We start from the raw sequence: 19,773 nt of genomic DNA on the forward strand, positions 1-19,773 counted from the left end.
ACGGCGGATAGGGCATTTGCCTTGCACACGGGTTACCTGGGTAAGATCCCAGCATCCCCTGCAGTTCCCCGAGCACCACCAGGGGTACTAACTCCTAAGCACAAAGCTAGGAGTAAGCCCTGAGCACCACTGTGTATGTCCCAAAAACAAAAGAATACAAATATTTGGTTGGGACTAGAGAGATAGTATAGGGGTTATTTTGCATGTGGCCGATCCTGGCTCAATTCTTCATACTGCCAAGTATGACCCAAAAGCCCCTTCCCCCAGAAAAAAGGTTAATCAGAAGATTACTATATTTTTATCATAGATACTAAAGAAAACATCTTTACACGAGGAAGTACAACATGGATATAATGTACGATCTTTACGAATTGAACGCCAGTGTACAGATGAAAATCGAGTGCACAGTGCTACAGCATTACAAGGTCTGAATGTTTATGTCAATAGAAATCTTGAGCCGTGTCATAAGAGAAGGATGAAATCCAAATATGGCTGCTTAAGAGAATGACTGGCACTAGAGCTTATAATCAGAGGTCATAAGAATTAAACGTGGAGGCACAGGGTTAAAGTGCTTGCCTTGCAGTGTGGCCAAATGTGGCACCGTATCTGGTCCCCTGAGCACTGCCGGGTGTGGCCCCAAAAGCCAAAAGTTTAACTTGAAATTGCAATTCAAATAAAGGAAAACTCATTGCTTAATTGCAACTAAGTTATGAACATTTTTAGAAGTAAATAAGAACATGGTTTAATTTCTTTGCCTTGTTAAAAAAAAAATCATAGTTGCACATGTAATAAGACATGTTCAAACTCCCAAGTAGTTTAAATTGCTTTTTCACTATAGTTATTAAATACTCAAGATACCAACAATGATTTCTAGGGTGTAGGAAAACTAAATGTGAATTTAAAACAGTGATTTTTCAGTACTGCAGCAATTGTATAGTGGGAAGGGCACATGCCTTGCACACAGCCAACGTGGGTTCATCCTCCACCATCCTATATGGTCCCCTGGGCCCCGCCAGGAATGATTCCTGAGCACAGAACTGGGAATAAGCTGAGTGTGACCCAAAAAATTAATGACTTTCTTTCAAAAGAAGGAGCTAGATTCTACCTGCATTTGCAGATTCCCCCCCGCCCCCCAAGATGTCAAAGTGCATTTCCAAAGAAAAATTTGGGATAAAGGACATTTTTTTCTTATTTTCCTAGTTGAATATTTGTGATTGTTAATAAAACTCTGTCTTGACCATGCAATACACAGCAAATCAATGGCTCTGTGAGGTTTTGGTCTCCACATACATTTATTCTGTGCAGACAACAATGAGGTATCACAGTTTCCTGTAAATCCCTAATTCTTAAGAAAATAATGTCATTTATACATAGCACGATGTTCACAGAACATTTTCACACTTTTCACATTGTCTGGGAAGAGTTAGTTGATTTTCTTCTGATTTCTTCCATATTTGGAGTCCCATATGATTATAATGTTAAAGTACACCCAGAAGAACAGGAAGTGTAAGCAGGATACAAAACACACCAGTACAGCAAATAAGTCTGGTAAATTCTCAGGAGGATCGAGCGTGACGGTCATCAGTGTCAAGAGAACCATCGTGATTACTGAGATAAAAAACTGTAAGGAGAGAAAAAAAACACATCACTGAGTTGTTAGAAAAGATAAATATTTTTTTTGCTTTTTTGGGTCACATCCAGCAATGCTCAGGGGTTGCTCCTGGCTCTGTACTCAGGAATTACTCCAAACAGTGCTTGGGGGACCACATGGGATGCCAGGGATCGAACCCAGGTCGGCCGTGTGCAAGGCAAATGCCCAACCCACTGTCCTATCACTCCAGCCCCAAGATAAAATAATTTAAACATGCTAGTGACTCTGCCTTACACCTGTAAGTAAACAGAATAAAAGGGTTGCAGGGCCAGTCTTCAGATGAATCTCAACATAAGCTGCTTGGGGGTTTGAGAGGTTATATTTGGGGCCACGGGTGCTCACAGCTTACACCTGACTTTGGATCAGGGGTCATACCTGGAGGGGCTCAGAAGACCATATGGGGTCACAGGGACCAAATCTGGTCAGCTGCAAGGCCTCGAGTAAGGCAGCCTTGGTTGGGCACAGTTGGACATGGCCCAAAAATTAAACAAGATTTTAAATTAACCTAAGAACCCACACCCACCTATGAAAAAGTTTTCCTTGGCAAATGGCAAATGATACTCTATAATCACCAAACATTTCCAGCTGAGTTAGTGCCAGAGCAAAACATAGTGAGGCATATGGAAGAAAACAGTCCTGGCCTCAGAGTGTTCCATTTAATTAAGGAAATGCATGAACAAGTTAAATAAAATTCAAGGTCACATTTTATTAGGGTGACTCCTGAGTGCAGAGCCAGGAGTAAGCCCTAAACACACCTGGGTGTGCCCCCACCCCTTCCAAAAAAAACAGGGCCGGAGAGATCGTACAGCGACGATGGCGCTTGCCTTGCATGCGGCTGACCCAAATTCAATTCCCAGCACCCCATTATGCCCAAACACTGCCAGGAGTTATCTCTGAGCACAGAGCCAGGAATAGCACCTGAGCACTGAATAACCAAAATTTAAAAAAGAAGAAAGTAAAAGACCAATCCACAGAATGGGAGAAAATATTCACAAGGCATATTTTGTTGAAATCCACATTAGGGATGTATAAAGAACTGCACAATTCCTAAATAAAAATGGAAGGGGAAAAAAAAACCTCTAAATTCGGCCAAAGAATGTGAACAGGCATTTCACCAGGAAGAGCCAACAAGTGTCTAGTTTAAAGAGATGCTCAGTGGCATCAGTGTAAATCAGAGTCACGGTGACATTCCCTTCAGAGCCACTAGGAAGGCTTAAGTAAGAACAGGAAGTGCCATCAAGGAAGTGCAGAAAGCGATATCAAAGGAAGAATGGTGCTGCCCTTCGGAAACAATCTGTACACAGATCTTCACTGCAGTGAAAGCCACGGCGGCCAGAAAGATGAGGCGCCTAATGCAGCTCTTGGAAAAGCAAACGGGCTTGTCTGTGTAATAGAATCTGGCAGTACAAGGGAAGGAAGTATTGAAACATGCTCCAGTCGAGGTGCACTTCTAACAACATTAAGGGCAGGAAGGCAGTCTCACAAAAGCACGTGTTAATGTAGACACGAGTCCTTGTTAGGGACTCCACTGCCCTGGCAACATTCATCTGCTGATGCCCAAACTCCAGCACATCTGCACCCAGAGAATCTTGGGGAACTGCTCAAGCTTAACTGAGTCTTAAGGTGGGCTCCTAAGCAGACGGGACCAGGATCCTTGCAAGCAAGGGGAGAAGCACAGAGCTCTCTCCCCACAGGCAGGCATGGGAGAGGTCAGAGGGAGCAAGCAAGGCGCCCTTCAGCCCTCGAGCAGGAAGAGAAGTCTTATCTGCACCAGGCCGTTGGAGCCCTGATCATGGGCTTCTTGCCTCTTTGAAGAGAAAATGACTGTCTGCCGCTTGAGCCGTCTGTCAGGGGCATGTTGTTATGGCAACACCAGCAGATTGGAGCATTCCACTTAGAGGGCACATCCAGAGAGAGACACGGAGCTGGGGCAGGAGGGCGGAGGGAGGGGACCCTTCGCAGAGGGGTGCAGGCCGCTGTTTGAGGTTCTGTTGGGGGGCCACACACAGCATGGCTCAGGTGCTTCTCCTGGTTCCGTGCCCCACCCTCTGAGCCATGTATTTCCCTAGACCCAGATGGGTGGATTCTACAGGCGAATTGATGGGAGTTCTGTCCCCCAAAAAAGCTCTAAGGGGGTATAGCATTGGAATCACTGCTTTAAGAAATGGTGCCCGACCAAGTACCAGTCCTTCAAAAGCAAACAACTAACCAAATGTTGGATGGCTCCGGGCAGAATGGTGACCCACGGGAGGTACTTCCTGACAGACATGGAAAAAGGCTTCAGCCGCAGCTCCTCTTCCGAGGTCCGTTCAAATATGGAAAGGCAAGTGGCACAAGCCATGTAGAACCCCACGGCTGTCACCACGGAGGGTAGGAAGAGCTCGTCCTTCAGCAGAAGAGGCAGCATGCTGTGGAAACATCACACGGAAAAAGACCTGTCACCATTGAAAAAATTGGCCCTGAGTTTATTCTGTAAGAACTACCCTGAAAATGTCTTAGAGAAAATTGGGTTTGACTCACCTGAATGTTGAAACAAGTAAAAACCAAGTAGACATAAAAGGAATTTCATGTAAAACTAAGCAGACTGGCCTAAAATGATAAAGAAATATTTTAATGTTACAAAATGTGGCTTCAGCGCTTGTGAAAAACAGAAACACCCTTGATCTACCTGCTTTTGGACAGTTCAAACGAAAACCAAAAGACCCACCAGCAAACCCTTCGTGTGGACCATTTTTGTTTCCCTGCATAATTATCAGAACAAATTAAATGAATTGAGACGAAGATGAGTCAACTCTTCAAAATGCCTGGTGTTTAATAATCAGCTAAGACCAGGTCAAAAGAAACTTTTCATGCTAACTTTAAATATTTCATTAAAACCACAACCATGTGCTAGTTAGAATTAAATATTGTACGTGCAGCTGTAGAGTCAGAACCTGTAAGAATTCATGAAAGCTCATCTGGAGGGTCAGATTATGGGTCACTGAAGAGCAGCCCCCTGAGCTTTGTGTGGGTCAGCCTCTGAGCCTGCAGGGTGCGCCCCCATACACACACAGAGCAATACTACAGTGGGTAGGATGTTTACTTTGCACATGGCCGACTCAGGTGTGATCCCTGGTATCCCGTATGGTCCCCCAAGCATCTCCAGGAGTGATTCCTGAGTGCAGAGCCAGGAGTAACCCCCAAGCATCGCTGGATGTGGCCCAAAAAGAAAAAAAAGAAAGGAGATGACATGTGGAGACATCTAAGGAAGGGAGCTGTTGAAGTCATGAACTTTGCTTATAAATGGATAGACATGGAGACTATCATGCTGAGATGAGTCAGAAAGAGGGACAGACATAGGAGGACTGCACTCATTTGTGCAGTATAAAACAACATAACATAAAGAAGGCTGACACCTAAGGATAGTAGATACATGGGACAGGTAGACTGCTCCATAGCTGGAAGCCTGCCTCACGAGCAAAGGGGAGAAGGCAGCTGGAATAGAGAAGGGATCACTAAGAAAATGATGGTTTGAGGAACCGGTTGGGATGGGAGATGTGTGCAGAAAGTAGATAAAGGACCAAACATGGTAACCTCTCAGTGTCTGTACTGCAAACCATAATGCCCAAAAGTAGAGAGAGAGTATGGGGAATATTGTCTGCCCTGGAGGCAGGGGGAGGGTGGGAATGGGGGGATATTGGTGGTGAGGAATGTGCACTGGTGGAGGGATGGGTGTTTATAACCAAACATGAAAGCTTTTAATTATTTCACTGTGATTAAATAAAATTAAAGAAAAAAAAAAAAGGAAGGGATCTGAGAGAATAAGACTTGATGGTCGAGGCCGAGAGACAGTACAGCCAGGAGGGGACTTGCCTTGCACTCAGCTGACCCCAGTTCAAATCCCAGCACCCCCCAAAATCCCCCAAACCCCACCCACAGTGATCCCTGAGTGCAGAGCTAGGAGTAAGCCCTGTGCACTACTGGGTGTGCTCTCCCACAGACCCCATCCCCCTCGGAAGACGAGATGAAGAGATGTGGAAACAAATGGAATGGAAGCAGCAAGGCTGACGCTCGGGCTGCCGTGAGAGAAACTCCCCTTTGGCAGACAGTTGTTGATCAGCAAACTGAAAATACAGATGAAGAAAGAAAGAAGGCAGTGAAAACTCACTAACTCAGCAATGGTTCTGTTGTTTTGCTTTTTTTCTTTTGTTTTGGGGCCACACACAGCAGTGCTCAGGGGTTACTCATGGCTCTGCACTCAGGAATCACTCCTGAAGGGACTCACGGACCACGCAGGGATGCCAGGAATTGAATCCAGGTCAGCCATGTGCAAGGCCAACACCCTCCCCACTGTGCTATCACTTCAGCCCCCCAGTAACAAGTTTTCGATTTTAAATACTATAATGAGGGAATGGGGGCACTGTGGCGGGGGGAGGCAGACACTGTGATGCTGGGGTGATTTATGTATGAAGCCCTACTGTTAGCAGCTCTATAAATAAAATTTTCAATAAATAAAGTACTGTATTTTAGGGGGTGGCAAGAGTGTCCAGGAGCTAAGAAGGCTCATGTCCTATTGGCTCTTGGGCACTGCTGAGGTGTCCCAGGAACCCTCAGTACTGTGGTACTGGCAGCACTGTGCCCCCAGGCCCTGCATTTAACTGCTCTCCCACAATACAAACAATGTGGTAGAGAATCACCTAGAGGCATCCAGGCCTCCTGGACACCTCCTGGACACCTCCTGGAAACCCCCTCCCCCCGCAGTGAATTAATATATTTTTTAAAAGAAAGTTATGGGGGGGGGGGGGAATGCCTACATCACTCTTGCCCCAGAATATAGGGAGGAGAAGGAAAGAAACAGAGCAAAGAGACATGGGAGAAAGAGAGATGAGAAGCGATGGGGCAGAGGCCAAGGGGACCCAGGGGACATCGGTGATGTTAAGGAATGACAGAGCTTGGGGCTGGAGCCATAGCACAGTGGGGAGGGCGTTTGCCTTGCACGCGGCCAACCCTGGTTCAATTCCCAGCACCCCATATGGTCCCCCGAGCATTGCCAGGAGTAATTCCTGAGTGCAGAGCCAGGAGGAACCCCTGTGCATCACCAGGTATGACCCAAAAAGAAGAAGAAGAAAAATGACAGCTAAATATCCAAACCACAGAGTCAACAACACTGGAATCACGAGACCCAAACTTTAGTAACCAAACAGGAACGATGCTTGTGAACCTGTGAAGACAGCAGGCTAGGGGTGTGTGTGTATGTGTTTGTGTATGTGTTTGTGTATGTGTTTGTGTATGTGTATATGTGTGTGTGTGTGTGTGTGTGTGTGTGTGTTGGGGAGGTGGGGGTAGGTGTAGGGGAGGGGGGAAGGAGTGCCTGGGAGCACTGTGTAAGGAAAGCTGATACTGGTGACGGGATTGGTGATGGACCATTGGATGGCAAAAAGTCAACGATGAATGACTTTGTGATTCACGGGGCTTTCAGAAGTCATATTTTGGGAAAAAAGTAATCAAGAAAAAATAAAAGTTATGAGATAATTCTGGAAAAACTATTTTATGAGATAAGTTCATGCAAACTAATACCGGGGTAGTTTTGTTTTTCATTTACATGATTACATGTAAATAACAAGTTTATTTATAATATGAACATAATAAATATAAAATATATACTTGAAATAGTTTTACTTACAGTGATACCAAAAGAATGGATTTTTCGTGTACTTGGAAGGAAAATAAAAAGAATGACAGTGCACAGCTAACCTTTAAAGAAAAGAAGGAAGAAAGTTTTTTATTTTATATGTAAAATATAATAGCAATTCCATTATGAATGTGAATGAAAATAATTTTAAGTGAAATTTCAAAGTATAATGTAGCTTCTATATAGAAAGAAAATACTGCCATGCATTTTTATATTAAAATCTTACATAAAAAATTATAGTGAGTCTAAAGCTAGACTTAATTACCTAAAACAAACTCACTGAGTCTCAGGAATAAAAAACAAAACAAAATTAAGTCCCTCACACAATAATCATATATTCATCTCTCTAGGAATTCCCGACAATTCAAGGTAAAGGACCAAGCCAGACTCTAGTATTGGGAACACATCCCAAGCACCAAAGACATTAAAAAAAGAAAAATCTCAAAGTAGCACATTAAATCTTCTATGTGTTTAAAATACGTGCATCGACAGAACTCAATGTTTTGCAGAGTAATTATTTCCTATCCAGGTTTTCAGTAGAATATTACGCAGATCAGAAGTTGGAACCAGAGTACAGCAGGGAGGGCTTCTGCCTCAAGTGGCCAACCGGGTTCATTCCCTGGCACCGCATATGGTCCCCTGAGCCCCTCCAGGAGTGACCTCTCAGCACAGAGCCAGTTGTAAGCCCTGAGCACTGCTGGGTGTTGCCTAGAAACAACAGCAACAAAATTGACATTGGCAATGGAGGAGGGGAAAAGTACCTGCCACAGAGGCAGGCTGGGGATTGGGAGACACACTGGGGACAGGTGTTAGAACAATATTCAACTGAAAATCATAAATATCTTTATGACTTTGAAATTCAGTGACTCAATAAAAACAAAAAGAAAAGAAAATTATATTGAATTGGGGGGCGGGGGGAGGCAGGGGACATTGGGCCGCATCCCGTGATGCTCAGGGCTTCATGGTAGGGCTTGAGGGACCATATGGGATGCTGGGGTCAAACCTGGGTCAGCCACAGACAAGGCAAACTCCCTCCCTGCGGTACCTCCAGCTCTCACTCCATCCTTTCTGCTGAAAAGTGGCCTGTTACCAGCAAGAAAGGCCCCAGTGAATAGGGCATGGGGATATTAGTCATTCTCTCTCCTTCAGTACCTAGAAAGGGACCTCACCCAGGGCTGGAGCACTAATAGAGCAGGTAAGGCCCTTGCCTTACACCCAGCCAACTCCAGTTCAATCCCTGGCATCCCATACAATCCCCTGAGTCCTGCCAGGAGTGACTGCTGAGTGCAGAGCCAGGAGTAACCCCTGAGCATCACCGAGTGTGACCCCACCCCCAGAAAAAGAATGATAGTAGAGTGGTAGGGCGTTTGCCTTGCATGCAGCAGACTAATTAGGTTCAATCCCCAGCATTCCCCATATGGTCTCCAAAGCACCGTGAGGAGTAATTCTTGAGTGTAGAGCCAGAAGCAACCCCTAAGCATCACTGGGCGGGGGGAGGAGGGGGGGAAGAGGAGGAGGGACAGTGGGAGGAAGAAAGGGAGTGAGGGAGGGAGGAAAAGAGGGAGGGAGGAAGAGGAGGGAGGGAGGGAGGGAGGGAAGAGAAAAAAGAAAAGAGAAGAAAAAAAGAAAAAAGAACCTGGCCTGGTAGAAGCAATACTCCAATGATGAAATGTGAAGTGCTCTGCTGCTAGATGGACTATTAATTACTCAATTATAGACTTGTATTTAGAATTCGATCTAGGTTGAAAGGAAAACACTTTTAAGTAATCATGAAAACTGTTTTCCATTATAAAAGGAAAGAAAGAGTGGGGATAGGAGGGGGGAGAGGGAGGGAGAGGGAGAGGGAGAGAGACAGCAAGAGAGAGAGAAAGAACGCTCAAAGAGCTGGAGCCAGGCTTGCATGCAGGAGACCTGGGTTCAATCTTCAGTACTGCATGGTCCCAGGGGCACCACCAAGAATGACACCCCCAAACCATAAGGGCCAGGGAGACGGCTCAAGGGCTGGAGCACAAGCTTTGCAAGTGGCAGCCCGGGTTTAACCCCCACTCTCTACTGTCCCTCGAGCACTCAGCTCAGAGCAGCCCCAGGCACCACCAGGTGTGGCTCCAACCCCACCTGGTCCTTCATCAACTCCTTCTGATACCTTGAAGAACATTTTCTAGCGTTTCCCTTACAGGTACTTCTGATAACCTCAGGGGCCATTCCTCAGGGCAGGTGGGCGCTAGCCTCTGACCGGAAATATTCCCTCCTGTCCCCATCTCCACAGCAGGGCTGGCACCTGACGGACCATGTCTGCCGAGAGATGACTGGGTGACTGAGCCGGAGAGCTACGGCCCCGCTTTCCTCTTCTCAGTCCCTCACTGACTAATACGAAGACGACGGGACTGAAAGATGCCGGGCGGGCAAACTAGAGGCCAACGCAGCACCCGGGTATGTCAGATGCTCAATCAATACCCAGTGAAGAAACGAGTGTCTATTTCCCAATCCAATCAATACTGATCAGAACACGTAATTATTTGTATTGGTTTGTTATTGTTTGTTTTAGGGGGGTGTTATTCTGGTTTGGGGGTCACATTCAGCAATGCACAGAGGCTATTCCCAACTCAGTGCTCAGAGGTCACTCTCCAAGGGGCCTGTGGCCCATGCAGTGTCAGAGATTAAATCCGGGACTCCTACATCCAAGGCATGCACTCTACCCCACTGAGCTATCTCTTCTATCCAACTTTTTATATATATATAGCTTTTAAAGATCAATTGGGTTGAGGCTGGCATGATAGTACAGCGGGTAGGGCGTTTGCCTTGCACGCGGCCGACCCGGGTTCGATTCCCAGCATCCCATATGGTCCCCTGAGCACCGCCAGGAGTAACTCCTGAGTGCAGAGCCAGGAGTAACCCTTGTGCATCGCCAGGTGTGACGCAAAAAGCAAAAAAATAAATAAATAAATTTTTTAAAAAATTTAAAAAATAAATAAAGATCAGTTGGAGTAAAAATTATCTAAAATAACAAGAGGGCACAGGGAAAACAAACATTGCAACAAATATTGCACTTTATAAGCACTGTATCATGAGTGGAAAATGCAATGTCTTAAACTATTCAAAATTGGCAAAAATAATAAAATAACAAGAGGGCTAGAGAGATAATACATGGATAAAGGCACATGCCTTGCATACAGCTGACCCTGGTTGAATCCCCAGGTCCACACGTTCAAGACCTCACATTTAACCACCAGGATAATCATCACCAGGCGTGACCCCCCCCCCACCACCCTGGGGGCTCCTGAGCATCACTTAGGAGCCCCCAGAAAAAAAATTTTTTTTAATCTTTTATTTTTTAATGAATCACCGTGAGGTACAATTACAGACTTACAAACTTTCGTGTTTACATTTCAGTCATACAATGACTGAGGAAGAATAGGCACTCGATCAGAAAAAATTTTTTAATGTTTTAACTTATTATTTTTTAATAATTTTTTTAATGGAAAAACTTACCAGTGTAAATTTGAACCCTTCGATTGAGGGCTGTGCCGTTAATTTTACACAAGAAGGAAGTAGGGTCAAAAATGTAAGACAAAAGCTGAAAAATAAAAACATTTAGTTTTCTTTTTTTTTTTTTGTAGAGGCATATAACTAAAACAAAAACCTTTTAACTGTAAATAATAAATAAAATACGATATAAAAGTACTGTGTTACTTACCTGATCATCAGCTGGGTGTGACGTGGCAAAAGATCTTTAATCTTCAGAAAGACACTGAAGCTGCACCAGACGTTAGCTACTTTATCCTGAAATGATATTTGGGGTACACTCTAGCGTAACTGGCATAAATGTGCAACTCCAAAGGAAAGGACGGGGCTGGAGCGATAGCACAGTGGGTAGGGCATTTGCCTTGCACGTGGCCAACCCGGGTTCGAATCCCAGCGTCCCGTATGGTCCCCTGAGCACTGCCAGGAGTAATTCCTGAGTGCAGAGCCAGGAGTAACCCCTGACCATTACCAGGTATGACCCAAAGAAAAAAAAAAGCAAAGAAAAAGATAGCCCGTAATCTCAGAAGGGATTAATTACTGAGATATGCGAAGGTTTTGTCCACAATTGTATAGGTAACCTGATTAAACTCCACGTGTGCACATGAGCACACATACACACTTACCATTTTCCACTTTTCACAATTTGACCCCTATATCATTAACCAACTATAGAGTAAAGAGTTGCCAAAAACACTTAATATTTCTCAAAGAGCTACAACTATGCCTAGACACTGAAGTCATTCATCTTTGGAGACGGTTGTTGCCTGGTGCCCGGGGAACCATGGGAAGCCAAGAATCAACTGGAACCTCCAATCTGCAAAACAAATGCTCCGGGCCTCGTTGTTGGAGATTTTCTTCCTAAGAAATATTTTTCCCTAATTTGTAGCGCACACATTTATCACACATCTGAAATTATTTAGAATAACCTACCAGCCACTTGCAACGACAAGAGCTAAGGGCTAATAAATCAAGACGCTGGAAGGCATTCGCAGTTATGCTAGGATCACTTTCAAAATAAAACGTGTAACCCCAGTGCTCTGCTCCTGAACCCCTTCCTCTGTGCAGCTGTCTGGGTCACAGCTGTGTCAGCATGACGCCCAGAAAGTGACTCTCGCCGACAACTGTGCCCTTCCACTCCCTCTGCAGGACCCAAGACAACTCTGGGCTTGGAGGGCAGTGAGGGAACTCTCGACCCTGTGTGATGCTCATTTTCATCATGACCACTGTAAAGACGGTTAGAGAATTCCGCAACAGAAGGCAAGTGCCTGACCAGGTAGCAGACATGGAGAATAGATCTTTCCTTTATGCATGAGGAAAGGCCAAAGGAACTACAAAAAGGAAGTTAGGGGACAATTTTCAAAGTTTGCATGACAGCTCTTCCAGGCTCTAGACAGAAGTCTGGTCTCCCCAGTTCTGCCCTGGGAGTGGGTATGATCATTGCCTCAGAACTACTGAGGGATGGGGCTGGAGTAATAGCACAGCAGGTAGGGCGTTTGCCTTGCACACGGCTGACCCGGGTTCTATTCCCAGCATCCCATATGGTCCCCTGAGCACCAGCAGAAGTAATTCCTGAGTGCAGAGCCAGGAGTAACCCCTGTGCATCGCTGGGTGTGACCCAAAAAGCAAAAACAAAACAAAACAAAACAAAACAAAAAACAGAACTACTGGGGGGGGGGGGGGGGGGAATCAAAGAAAACCACATGTGACATGCCCAGTAAGTGGCAGGAATGGTCACGTGATTATTTATGAGCATCACGATCACACAATTCACACATTCCCCGTCTCCACCACCACCAAGTGCTTTCTTAAACTATCTCAAAATGCTTCCTCCAGGACAGGGAGATGGCACCAAGGGCTGGAGTATGTGCTTCTCATGGGGGGAGGTCTGTTTCAATCCCTCAAACCACCTGGTCCCCCAGCGCTGACAAATCTGCCCCCCCAGAACCATGCTAGTTCTGTCCTCTTGTAGATCCTTTGAAAGATATACTGTAGCAATTTATATATTCCGTGCTTTTTCTAATTTTATGAAAAGAAATGTTTATTCAAAAGTAAATGATCTATAAATATGTTGTACCTGTCTAACTTTATTAAAGGGCCTTTCTGTTTCCAAAATTATTGGGCTTAATTTAATCGCTAAATCTAAATTATGAAATTATCCATGTAATAAAAGTTTAACAAGAGTGATTAAGCTAGCATTAAATGAAATGAAAGATTCTCATTAAACCATGAATGAGGGTTCCTTAATGCATAAGAAATCACGAGCTCTTTCCGAAACAAACATGATTATTAGCCTAACAAATACTTTCCTAAGACTAAAATGAAAAGATAAAACTTAAAAAAAAAGAGGAGCTGGAGTGATAGTACAGTGGGTAGGGCATTTGCCTTGCACGTCGCCGACCCTGGTTCAATTCCCAGCATCCCATTTGGTCCCCAGAGCACTGCCAGGAGTGAATCCTGAGTGCATGAGCCAGGAGCAACTCCTGTGCATTGCCAGGCATGACCCAAAAGGAGAGAGGGAGAGGGAAAGGGAGAGGGAGAGGGAGACAGAGAGACAGAGAGAGAGAGAGACAGAGAGAGAGAGAGAGAGAGAGAGAGAGAGAGAGGAAAGAGAAAGAGAGAGAGAAAAAGAGAACTGTTAACTGCAGCTACACGCCCCTGCTTCTTCATGAATCCTGCTAGGAAAGAACAAGGAAATGGCAGGTCTCCATACACATGATCCCATCACATATGGACTAGAAAAGGCCTCTGAGCAAGTAACTAACAAGGAATGCCAGAGAGGAGAGGGGCTGAGGTTCCCACTCCTCGTGGGCCTTCCGCAGGAACTCGCCAGCGTTCTCAGGGAAGGTGCTAAGAGGAAGTAGCAGGGAAGTTGAGACACATGCCTCGAACAAGCCACGGTCCACGGGGAAGAGTCTTCTGAGGATCTGCAGGCTCTGTTCCTTTTCCGTGAAGAACGGCAGCCAGCAGAGAGCGAAGGAACCCACGACAGTACACACTAGCTTCATCAACAGCACCAACCTAGAACGAGAAATGCAGGGGGCCAGGGAGAGAGGGTCTAACTTTATCAACCTGAAGCTCCTGAGGAACAGGAAGTGTGTAAATGTGAGCGAATGACAAATCTGTGCTACCAACAGGGGCCATATGTGGAAGTCTCAGGGCCAGGGATGTTGCTTGCACGCGTGAGACCCTGGGTTCATGCCCCAGAACTGAAAAAAATAAACAGAAGCCAGAGCAATAGTACAGCGGGGAAGGCTTTTGCCTTGCATGCAGCCAACCCAGGTTCAATCCCCGGCATCCCATATGGTCCCCTGAGCACCACCGGAAGTAATTCCTGAGTGCACAGCCAGGAGTGAACCCTGAGCATTGCTAGGAGTGACCCAAAAAAAGCCAAAAATTAAATAAATAAATTTTTAAATAATCAGGAGACAGTGATCGACCCAAGTCCCAGATAAGTCCTAACTTAAATGTCTAATCTAACTTTGCATGCAACATGGAAGGAAAATGCTAAATCACAAGATACATTTCTATTAAGTATCTAGTATAATAATGCTTTCAAAGGGACAACAGTCCATACCATTGCTTTTTGTTTTGTGGTCACACCAAGCAGAGCTCAGGGATCACCCTGGCAGAGCTCGATGGACCACAGACAGTGCCTAGGATTAGAACCAGGGTTGGTGAGATGCAAGGCAAGAACCCCTGGACTATCTCTCCTGCGCCTGCCCCCCCCCCCCCCAACAACAGCAATGCTTTATCAAGCCAATCCACACTGCCTCCAGAAAATGTACGTACATGAATCAAGAAGATTTCTCTAGGAAAACTTAAAGCCAAAGAGAGTAACAAAGAAGGTGACTTCTCTTCTCCAACTCACTACAGAGTTGACACATTACTAAGAAACCCACAAAAGACAAAATTCTCTACCGACCCTGCCGCCGGCGCCCCTGAATGCTGGTATTTAAAAATCACTCACCCTTTTCCTTGGATGCCTTGTTTAAGGCACTTGCCAAGTAAGAAGCAGAAAAACGGCAAGGCGTGGTAAAGTTCCATCTGTTTGTAATTTAAAGCTAAGCAAAATGCCAGTGATCCGAGCACGTTCCAGTCACAAGATACTCCAAGAACACCCCACAAAGCAAAGCCGAGACTCACAGAATTATATATGTGCCTGCGTCAAGGAAATCATTTCGCTAATTGGAGGAGATTTTGTCTTTTGTACAGTGTATTTACTTGATCTTCCAATATATCTATAGTAAAGGCAATTTATAAACAGAAACGGAAAGAACTGAAATGACAAGTAATTCAAAGGGATATATAAGGCTGTAAATTATAATACATCTGCCAAACAGACCATCTCATTTGCTGGGGTTAAAAGAGCTGTGAGGAGAGAGCACAAAAAAAAAAATGTGTTTCTGCTAATTATTTTGCAATAATATTAAAACAACATGCCAACGCCTGTATTTTCACCCAATCACCTCTCTCTCTCCCCTCATATCTTTCTAAGTGAAATTTCTTGAAATAAAGCTATTTCTACTTCAGTTAAAAAATAAAATATGGGGCTGGAGCAATAGTACAGTGGGTAGGTAGGATGCTTCCCTTGCACATAGCCAGCCCAGGTTCTATTCCCGGCACCACATACAGTTCCCTAAACCCCACCATGAGTGATCCCTGAGCTCAGAATCAGGAGTAAGCCCTGAGCACAGGAAGGAAGGAAGGAAGGAAGAGAGGAAGGGAGGGAGGGAGGGAGGCTCCCCAGGTGGTACAGTCAGACACTCCCAACCCCACACACACCCGCCACCTTCTCTCCTGTGCAAAAACTACTTGGAAACCAAAAACACAAATCCCCCAGGCAACGAAAGAATGGACAGAGAATTAACTCTCTGGGGCAACGGTGGACAAGATGAACTAAAGTAAGACCCTCCACATTCAAGTAAGATCGTCCATATTCCGAAAGATGCCCAAGTCGGGGGTCCAGGAATGGCTCTGTGGTGGAGGGTCTGCTTGGCAAGGGTCAGACGAAAGAGACCTTCTGTGCCCATGTGACTCCAGAGACTGAACTCCCCCAAGCCGTGACTAGAGTAGGAACAGGTCCCCCACCCCAGCAGCAACCACAACTCAGGACAAAAGTATAGGGGGCACCACGACCAAGCATCTGTGACTCCCCAGCCCTGCTGTGAGCACCCAGCAGGATAGGTGCAAACACTGAACAGCAAAAGAAGTTGGGGCAGAGAGGGGCCAGGGAGACTCCATTCAGCCTCCATTCAGCTCTCACACTGTTGCTAAGGGGAGTGTTAATGGGGGCATGTCAGGCTGAAAAGCAATTTGTAGCCTGTAATCATAATAATAATGATAATGATAATATTGGGGGGGGGGGGGGTGTATGGCTCAGCAGGAGGGCCCGTGCCTTGTATGTGGGAGTTCCTCGGGCTTAAAGCCCAGCACAAGCAAAGCAAAAAAAAAAAAAAAAAAAAAAAAGAATGGGGCTGGAGCAATAGCACAGCAGGGAGGGCCTTTGCCTTGCACCCGGCCGACCCGGGTTCGTTTCCCAGCATCCCATATTGTCCCCCAAGCACTGTGCATCACCGGGTATGACCCAAAAGGGAAAAAAATAGCAAAGCAATTGGGGATGCTCTCAAATTAAACCCGTACATGCAAGCTCGCCATGCAGGGTTGCTGCCCACCTTGCATGAGGGAGGCTCTGGGTTCAATCCATGGCATGACACACGTACGACAAGAACTGGAGAGTATCCAAGGCCGCACTGCCATTATGGCCCAGTCCTGGAAATCACGCCAATGCCTACCAGGAATAAAATGGAGTATTTCCACGTCACAGAGTATCAGAAGGCAAGGAAAGTGGTCAGGTCACTGCCCCATACAACGACATGAGGAACTCTCACAAAACGTATGTGTTTGGAGTGAGTGGGAGAAAATCGGGCATGGTCACCCACCAAGTGCCCGCACTGGGTCAACTCTTCGGCATGCAAATGCTAAAGAATGCCTGCTCTGTCTCCTTCACAGAAAGCTCAGGTCAAGAGAAAAAACAAAACCGAAACACCAGCAGTTGGGATGTGGCTGCCTTTGGGCAAGGAAGAAGAAGCAGGTGGGAGGGCCACCAGGGCTGTTTTGAGTACCAGGAATCCTCTATTTCCTGATGTGGTAACAGGCTGCCAGTCCACCAGGCTGTAAATTCTAGATACAAGTGAAATTTATCAAAGCTTTGGTCACACCCGGTGATGCTCAGGGGTTTACTCCTGGCTCTGCACTCAGGAATCACTCCTGGTGGTGCTGGGAGACTATGAGATGCCGGGGATTGAACCCAAGTTGGCTGCATGCAAGGCAATGCCTACCTGCCCTGGCACTTCAAAGTACTATTTGTTTTGAGGCCACACCTGGCAGTGCTCAGGGCTTATTCCTGACTCTGTGCTCAGTGTTTACTCCTGGCAAGTGCCCGCGGGACCAAATACTCTGCTCAGGATAGAACCCAGGTCAGCTGCATGCAAGGCAAGAACCTTACCTGCTGTACTAACTTTCCACCATTCTCAAAGTTGGTTTTATGTATTTTTATTATTCACTGCAATTTTTGTTTGAGGTCACATGCAGCAGAGCTCAGGAGCCATACGGGACGCCGGGGATCAAACCCAGGTCAAGTACATGCAAGGCAAGTGCCCTACCTGCTGTACTCTCTCCAGCCCCTCTCTAAGTGGTTCTTAAAACTTTGTAAAGAACTTTATATCACTGTTCTTGATCTGACCAATAGCAATGATCCCGCAAAATTCCCCCCCCCGTACACACACACCCAAAAAAGAGCTCAATTAGGACAGTGCATGACATAAAAAAGAAAACCAAAAACAACCAGACATTTAATATATTTGTGGTAAGTCCTTCAGCAGATACACATATCAATTTTATTATAACAAAACAGATTGGCATCAAAAGCAAAATCTATAAATTAAGTAATCATGTTGCTGTGGATTACGTTAGTTTTTTTGTTGTTGTTGTTGCGACAGATGGGGACAGACGGTAACATTTAATACATTTAGAAGACAAATTAGACTCACATACAGATTTTATCAACTTTCCTCGAAAAAATTGTTTGCTTATTTGAATGTGCCTTATTTTAGATATCAAAATATTACACACATAAAACCCACATTGATTTTTTTATTATTCAGCTTCGTTTTTCTGAAGCTCCAAGGCACCACCATCTGCTAGAGAAACGCCTTGTTTTAAAACGGCAAAACCTCAGGCTGGTGAAGATAGCGCGCTAGAGAAATGCCTGGATTTAAAACTGTAAAACTTGGGCTGGTGCAGACAGTGCTCAGAGCACCTGCCTTGCCTAGGTTCGAGCCCCAGCACCACAAGAAAAAAAAAAAAGAACTCTCACAATTACAGATTTGCTTTTCGGCTTGGCTTTTAATTGTGGACCACACCCAGCTGTAGTCAAGGCTCACTCCTGGCTCTGTACTCAGAGGGTCACTCCTGATAGTGTTCAAGGGCCCACAGCGGTCCTAGAGATTGAACTGAGATCATCTACATGCAAGGCAACTACCTTACCCTGTAGTATCTCTCGGTGTTTCCATAGACACACCTTTTTGGGGGGAGTTTTCCTTTTGTCAACAACAGATACCACTTACAAAAAAAACAAAAGACAGGTCAAATCTTTTAGAACTAGGAGAGCAAGTGTCGTTACTGGGCATTCTTTTTTCCAATCCTTCAGAAAGAATGAGCCCAGTACCAACACTTCGGTTCCAAACCAAGTTGAGAGAAAGCCATTCTACGTTTTGTTTTGTTTTTTTTAAACTCTAAGTAAAACCTTGGCAAGCGAGCAAGTAAGCAAGATGACACTACAGCAAAACAATATTATACCAACGGGTTTAGATCTCACAACAGGCTTCTGACTTCATTCTGGATTAGTAAAGGATACTGAAAGTGTCCATAGTCAATAAGGATAAGGCCAGGGTACAGCAATATGCACAATGCGTTGGTTATCTGTAAGGCAAAATATTAGTAATTAGTCTGTTATTCAACTCAGATACTGTACAAGTGTCATTTCACTTAACAAAATAATGAATGTTTGCCCCCCCCTTACCTCTACTTATCAAAATATTCCACTTTTATAAAATAAGTTTTAGGGGGGGCTGGAGAGATAGTACAGTAGGTAAGGCACTTGCCTTGCATGCAGCTGACCTGGGTTTGATCCCGGCACCCCACAAGGTCTGTTAAGAGAGATCCCTGGGGCTGGAGCGATAGCACAGCGGGTAGGGCGTTTGCCTTGCATGCAGCCGACCTGGGTTCAATTCCCAGCATCCCATATAGTCCCCCGAGCACCGCCAGGAGTAATTCTGTGCATTACTGGGTGTGACCCAAAAAAGAGAAAAAAAAAAAAGAGTGATTCCTGAGTACAGAGCCAGGAGTAAGTCCTGTGCACTGCCAAGTGTGGCCCCACCAAAAACAACCAAACCAAAACGAAACCAAAAATCGTCCTGTGAAGTTTTTATGAAAATGATATAGAATAGTACTTTAGTAAAGAGAAAAAAAAAGTCACTAACAGACATCTGACAATAGTAATCATTTCCATTATCAAAAGAAAAGTTAAGCTAGTGACTAACCTAGAAATGACCTAGATCTGTATGGGGCTGGAGCGATAGCACAGCAGGTAAGGTGGTTACCTTGCACGTGGCTGACCCGGGTTCGATTCCCAGCATCCCATATGGTCCCTCCCCCGCGAGCACCACCAGGAGAAATTCCTGAGTGCGCAGCCAGGAGTAACCCCTGTGCATCGCTGGGTGTGAACCAAAAAGCAAAAAAAAAAAAAAAAAGAATAGAGGTGTATGTGCAACTTCTCAAACCAGCTTCAGATCAGCCGTCCTCATCAGCCAACTCAAACGTCAGGCGAAGCAACTGAGCGATGCACTCGCCACATGGGGTGACTGAGCAG

General features: G+C 45.4%; 1 protein-coding gene across 1 annotated transcript in view; it reads right to left on the minus strand.

The window, feature by feature from the left end:
* Positions 1-1,278: 1,278 nt before the first annotated feature.
* The window catches only part of ALG6 (ALG6 alpha-1,3-glucosyltransferase), a 35,835-nt gene continuing 17,340 nt past the window's right edge, over positions 1,279-19,773 (minus strand). Inside the window, exons 6-14 of the mRNA XM_056122261.1 lie at positions 18,760-18,824; positions 14,812-14,982; positions 13,727-13,862; positions 11,017-11,102; positions 10,812-10,896; positions 7,314-7,384; positions 4,172-4,240; positions 3,861-4,059; positions 1,279-1,621 (exon numbers count right to left, since the gene is read on the minus strand). Of these exons, the coding sequence (XP_055978236.1) occupies positions 1,424-1,621; positions 3,861-4,059; positions 4,172-4,240; positions 7,314-7,384; positions 10,812-10,896; positions 11,017-11,102; positions 13,727-13,862; positions 14,812-14,982; positions 18,760-18,824 (1,080 nt within the window). The 3' untranslated portion in view covers positions 1,279-1,423. The remainder of the gene's footprint in view (positions 1,622-3,860; positions 4,060-4,171; positions 4,241-7,313; positions 7,385-10,811; positions 10,897-11,016; positions 11,103-13,726; positions 13,863-14,811; positions 14,983-18,759; positions 18,825-19,773) is intronic.

Source organism: Sorex fumeus, unplaced genomic scaffold (assembly GCF_029834395.1).
Source record: "Sorex fumeus unplaced genomic scaffold, SorFum_2.1 ptg000045l, whole genome shotgun sequence".
Taxonomy (NCBI): domain Eukaryota; kingdom Metazoa; phylum Chordata; class Mammalia; order Eulipotyphla; family Soricidae; genus Sorex; species Sorex fumeus.